At 39.9% G+C, this 6519-nt stretch overlaps 1 protein-coding gene across 4 annotated transcripts in view; it reads right to left on the bottom strand.

The window, feature by feature from the left end:
* dedd2 (death effector domain containing 2) overlaps window positions 1-5809 on the bottom strand; it is a 12162-nt gene extending 6353 nt beyond the window's left edge. For 2 of the 4 annotated variants that reach the window (XM_023429901.2, XM_023429900.2), the window contains exons 1-5: window positions 5676-5809; window positions 5117-5325; window positions 4015-4538; window positions 3741-3869; window positions 2975-3118 (exon numbers count right to left, since the gene is read on the bottom strand). In XM_023429901.2, coding sequence (XP_023285669.1) covers window positions 2975-3118; window positions 3741-3869; window positions 4015-4538; window positions 5117-5157 — 838 coding nt within the window. In that variant the 5' untranslated portion in view covers window positions 5158-5325; window positions 5676-5809. Of the gene's footprint in view, window positions 1-2974; window positions 3119-3740; window positions 3870-4014; window positions 5326-5675 lie in introns of all 4 variants that reach the window. The other 2 variants (XM_023429902.2, XM_087180304.1) reach the window with 2 other exon arrangements.
* Between the last annotated feature and the right edge of the window lie 710 nt (window positions 5810-6519).

The following is a 6519-nucleotide window of genomic DNA, read 5'->3' on the forward strand; positions in this document are numbered from 1 at the left end:
GAGATAGGGCTTTTTTTTTTTTTTTTTTTTTTAAACAGCTGCTTGTTGGCGGCCATTTTAGATTCTCCAAAATGGAATATAGGGTCCAGTCCTTATCAATGTATGAATGTGTGTCCCAAATTACCATTTTTTATAACTTGAAACTCCAGAGGTGGCTTACATGACATTTTAGTTCAACATTATGATTTGAGTTGATTAAATCTTAAGGCAGATGTTAACAACCACTTTTATGTTTTCCCACATGCGGTGATAACTGGCACTTTCACAAACATGTCCAGCATATTTCTGTTTTGTCTTTGCAGGTATAAACTGGGCTTTACTGCTGCAAGTTAAGCTCTTCAGTGTCCTTCACTAAACCCTAAACTGACAAACAAAATACCAGCACTCAAAGATGGATAATAATTGTGGGCCACAATAAACAAGAAGATTATCCATCTTTGAGTGCCGGTATTTTGTTTGTCAGGTCAGATTGCTACGACTGTGCACTGGATACATTGTCCAAGATTCGGAGCTGTGAACGCTGCTGCTCTTTACTATATCTTCACAAAACCCTAACTATAAAGCTTATTCAAACCTTAACCACAGATAGCCTAAAACTATATGAAACCATTTGATGCCATCATATTTTAGCTTTTCTGTTATTGTAAATGGTTTAGGGGCCAGTTCTAAATAAAGTTCCAACTCTTGTATTACTGTTGCAACTGAGCACAGCAAAAACTTGTGTTGACTTTCTCTACAACTTCACCAATGGAAAATGCTTCATGCATGCTGAATGCAACATTAAAATTTCAATTCAAACTTTACAGTGGAGCATGTACTGTAGCACTTGCTCAGTCCCTAAACCTGGTAAAGACTGGTTCTCATTCTCTTCAGCAATGTTATGCAGAGAATTTTCTCTAACATCAGACATATTTAAGCTATTTTCAGTGTAGTATGCAACACGATACAAAACATGTAATTATCACTTACATTCCTATTGTTGTACGCTTGCACAGCCACTAACATGTTATGGTCTAGCATGTCATCTAGCTGACCAAGGCTTACAATGACTGCTGGGCTTTCATCAAATTACTTTACAGTCATGTCGTTGTATAACAAAATAAACACATGCATTGGCCATATTTGTGAAAATGTGTCAACTTCACCAGGATTATTATCCGCAGTGAATATCAGGGAATTTAAAATGGACTTTCACCACATATATCCCCATCAGTACGGTTTTAGTGAAATCAAATTTCCAAGATTAAAATCTAAAATCTGCTGAAGACTTTTTGGAAATATTTGAGGCTTGCTACTGAGGACTCTTGTCAGTTCTGTGAAACACTGACACCAACAACCCATGTCAGAAATAGATAAATAAGGAATCCCAAACAGAATGTTTTCTGATGCACAGTTCACAACACTAAATAACATTACAGGATGATTTTACTTTTAGAGCACATTATGTTTTCTGAGGGGGACAGGGTAGGGAGCAGCTACGCTATGATACACAAGCATCGAATACAGAGCAAAGTGGCAGCACCAACCCCTGTTGTAACAAGGGGGAGAGCCTCTTTTACCTTAGGCATCCGCCCAGACTTGTGAGAGAGCGCATGACTGAGTTGATCACATACACTGCAGTATGTATGGACAGAGTGGAGTGACAAGACTGTTTTGTTTTGTTCCTCAGTCTCCCCCTCTGTCTCCATGATCCATTGTGTCTTAGGTTACTCGATCTGAGTCACAATCCTGAGTCAACCTGGTGGAATCAAATGTGGAGTCAAGACAGCAACATGTTTATAGTCACAGGCACATCACTCATCCTGAATAACTAAGAGGGGCTGTCTTCATTGTCATATTTACTTATTTATTTTTTATTGTTTTAAAATCAATTTAGAATCATCAGGCCCTTGTGGAATTAGTATTTCGGCAACAGGCAAAGATGGACGTTCAAAAGACATGTTTGAGAAAGTCTACATGAATGACTAAGCAAACTTCACACAAAGAGTGACTGATGTGTTATCTGAATCGTACTGTGCTGAGAGAAACTAGCATAGACTGATTAAAAAGGCAGGCAATAGTTGAAACATCGAGCGGGACATTGTTAACGGATTATATAGTGCAGCTTTCCAGAGAAGTTAGATCGCTTTGAACAACTGCTCAAAATCCTTTTTCAAGAAGATATGCAAGGTTTGAGAGTTGACTCTTGTGACTTCTAGTGGTGACTGAACAATTTCATTCAGTATAGAGTAGACAAAGGGACAGGAGACAACCTACCAGTCTGCGCTCTTATCGACAGCAGCAGCTGAATATAGTCCAATGGGTTAGAGAAAAGGTTAAATGAGGGGGGAAAAGTGCAAAGAAGGACTGAATGGAAAAACAGATAGGGTGACAAATTTCCCTGATGTTGATGTTAGTGTTAAGAGCATGACAATGTCAGAGCATGACAATAAAAAAAGAACATGTCAGTCAACTGTACTACAGTCCAGCTGCTATTTAGGAATAACTGGATCATAGTAATTGCTCCAGTTCTTCTGAAATGTTAGTAATGTGTCAAACTTTCTCTCTGTTCTTTACATTTTTCTTTCTCCACAAAAGAGAGTGAATAAACATGGTTGAATCTTTTCTTTGTAACACAAAAAGTTCAAAAGGAATTTAACACTGACTGAGTGCACAAGTTTAAGCCTTAAGATATTATGGGCAGATTGTTTGAAAAATTAAAATAAAGAAAAAAATAAAAAAACTCAGACTTGGCATGCTGACTGCTTAAATCAAGCTGAGGTTCAGCATAGACAACATCAGAATTAAGAAGATAAAACAGGAAATGTGTTGATGCTGCAGTTAACAGACTGAATGAGATACTGAAACTTATATGGTTAATAAAAACAAAGGAGGAGAGGTGATGTGGAAGAGAAAATGGGGGGATGACGGCAGTACTGAAAGCAAGAGAAAAACTACAGCAGGGACAGGTTAAGAATGCAGGAACGGCACTCACCACAGGACACTTTATGCGGTGGTGGTGGTGGTGGATGCAGTGGCTGGTCCTGTCTGCTTGTTTTCTTGGGCCTACGGCTCCAGCCATTTCCTCTCTTCTTCCTCCTCCTTCTAGCGGTTGGCTCAGGCATAGGAGGGTAAATTCCTGACAGAACAGGTATGGAATTAGTTTGTAGAATTAGGATAATAAGGTATCAGCATGGATGGGGTACCTTTGGGATTGCTGTTGTCCTTTTTGATTTCTGTTCCTTTCATCCCATTTTGTTAATTGCTCCATGTTTATCTGTTTCTGCCCATATCTGAGCAAAACATCCTTTGTTTTACCCATGGAAGGTTCACCACAGGCAGCAAAACTACTCTTAATGCTTCAACTGAGTGCAATGTAATTCTGACCCGGGGAAAACCACTTTCAATTATTTAATGATGCACATATACATGCCTAGTACAACAGAAGAATGGAGACGAAACCAGTGCCTCTTCACGAAAAAGTAGGCACTGGTGTTAAGTGTAGTGTAAAAGTGTTACACTGTAAGCAATGATAAACACTTATTTTTGGACAGTCTGCCTCCTTGACTGACAAAAAGGTGTGTGGAAACATTGTAGATTCAAGAAAATGTAATGTCTGCCACAAAGTTAGAGAAATTTTCCTTTGACAAAGCTCAACGGAGAACTTTAAAGACACATTTAAAAACACAAACATATACACACAGTTAAAAACTACATCTGAGCTCTCCAGTCAGCTAAATGCTATACTACAGTGCACTTACCAGTTCTCAACTGCTGTGTGAAAGAAGGGAAAGGTATTTCTGTCTGTCTACAGCTGTGTCGCATTCCAGAGACGCACACCAACTCCCTGTTCTTGGTCCCATACCTCCATCCAGTTCTCTCTGGAGAAACTGAAAAGCAGAAAAACATAGATTAGCAATCATTAGGCTAGGGCTATTAGGACAGGAATGCAGTTATGACTGACATATTCTTGAAGGCCATTATGTGGAGAGGCAGAAGCCACTGCAGTCAATCACTCCTGTGATTCATCCTCACCTGTCCTCCTTTTCTTGTGGGACACTAAAGGCAGCAGATCATGACGGGTGAGGACTCTTAGTAGTTGCAGGAGTGGCTCCAGGTTGCCATCACTGAGGTATCCTCGCCTTTCTAGCTCTAGCAACAGCTCAAGGCCACTCTTGGGCTCATATGAGGCCACTAAGGGATGCTGGGAGGCTTGAGGCTTTAGACGCCTCCATGCCTTTAGCAACTCAGGACTCGGGGACACACCTGAGTCATCTGGATCACCCTCATGGTGCTCAACTGTCCAGCCTTCTGGGTCAAGAGGGTGTTGTGCAGAACAGGTTTCATTCAGAAGGAATGACAGCACCTCAATGTCAGTCTCTGTCAGCTGAGAACCAACTATTTCAAAGACCTCATGGAGAGACAGCATCCCATAGTAGTTTAGACACTCCGTTTCATCCCAGCATAGTGAGTCCCTGAGAGGGTACCCTTGGTGATGGACGGCAGCCATAATCAGCGTCTGCCTATGGCCTCTCTCCACCTTCCCAGCTGTATCAAGACTGTTCAGAATAAAATAAATAAATAAAAACACACACAGACATTACATTAATAGACATGTAAAGATGCAACTCTCCACTGCAAAGTCTGGAAATAACAGGACATGCTTCTGGTGTTCTGTAGCTCAGCCTTATGAGGCTTACAAACACCACCTAAAATAAAATGCTGTTCAGCAGCGCAAGCCAGCAAATTAAATTATACTTGCTTTTTCATGTAAAGTCTGCATCATTATCTAAATTAGGTTTGACCTCCATTTTCTGCCATGTTGTATATGCCCGTATTTCCTCTATGCTGTATAGTTACTGAATATTGTGAGAAAGAAAATGTAATTGAATTGTATTCTGTATAGTTGTTTTAGAGGTATGTTCCTGGAAAAGACTGAAAAGCAGACGTCTCAACGAGGGACTGACAAAAACCAAGCTAAGCTACATTCCTTGAAAACTAGCTATCCAAAACAAACGTCGTCTGTGCTATAACCCCAAGCTAATGTTAATGTAATCATAACACTGAAGCGTTACGCCCGTGTTGTCGTTTACAATGTTGAAAGGCCTGTTTCTGCAAACTCGGCAGTCCTACCTACCTACCTACTGTCGCAGTCTGCTCGACGCTGAGTTGAAACATGTAATGCAAAATGTCAGCTGTGAATGTGCTATGTTGTCGTCGTTTTTCAAATAATATCTACTAAAGCAACTGGAAGCCGAGGAGAGTCGTAGTAGTTCCTTATACGCCCAGCAGCAACCGGTGGAGCAAATTACCCCCTTGCCACGTTACGTAACCAGTCACGTTTCTCTGAGGGAAAAAAAAACATCACAAACATCAGGAAAAAAATGGCACTTCAAACAGCTATATAGCTAAATGAACAAGCTGAACTTATCAAGCTTGGTGTATAATGACTAAATATAACAAATATACCGTTCACTATGGACAGAAATGTGTACTGCATCAACAATAACGGACATTAACGGGAAATTACTTGCTTGCAAACAACGTTGTTATCTTACGTTAGCTTAACACGGGCCTTGATACAGACGGGCCCTGGGTTATATATCAATGTTAACGCAAAAAGAAACGGGTATTAAAAAAGAGTTTACTGTATTCTGAAAGCGATATTTAAAAATGCAAAGCGACTGACAACTCACCTTTCTAGTTATTAGCGTTGGGTTATCTGGAAACTCCCACAGCGCTTTACAGTACTGGCAGTAGCACAATAACTCAGAAGAACGAACCAATCAAAACCCTCCGCCATCACGATGACGTCACATCACGTTTTAATGTCACTGATCTACAGTCAGATTTTCTCCACTGTGGCGGCACAACTGAAGAAAACACAACTGATCACAAGTCAGTTGTTTTAATACTATTGTCTCAGCTGTGTCGCAAAAAAAATAAAAAAACAAAACAAACAAAACATGCAGCGTTTTCCCCATAACATATCGCTGCCCTCCCTATCGCTCAGTACCACTAGGAACTGTGAAAAGAAACATGTCTTCAAAAAGTAAAGAAAATATTAAAGGATCAGGTCCTAGTTTGTTGCTGGTCTGTGCATGAAGTATAATTCTTCTGCAGTGGTTCACGTTGTATAATGAAAAATGCCAGTTTTGTGGGTATTGCCTAATTTCATTATCCTATTTGTGCTAATTAACTTTTTACAGTGGTGCAATAGGTATCAGATGCTCATATGTTTTTGTGCAGTTTTTAATTTGTAAAGTAACTAAAGCAGCTACATAAATATACTGCGGTACAAGGCAAGTACAATATTTTCCTCTGAATTGCAGTGGAGTAAAAGTGGCAAAAAAAAATGCCCAAGTAAATTACAAGTACATCAGTTTTGCACTTAAGTACAGTACTTGAGTAGATGCACTTAGTTACTACTCACTATTTTAATGACAGAGTGAAAGCAAGCTATTAGTAGCCGAACTGAACCTTTAAGATCAAACTTCAAACACCACAGCAGAAGATGGCAGTTCTCTATGTGGTCAGTAG

The sequence above is a fragment of the Seriola lalandi genome, unplaced genomic scaffold, assembly GCF_002814215.2.
Source record: "Seriola lalandi dorsalis isolate HSWRI2012SDOR001 ecotype SW California unplaced genomic scaffold, Sedor1 jcf7180002054900, whole genome shotgun sequence".
Lineage (NCBI taxonomy): Eukaryota > Metazoa > Chordata > Actinopteri > Carangiformes > Carangidae > Seriola > Seriola lalandi.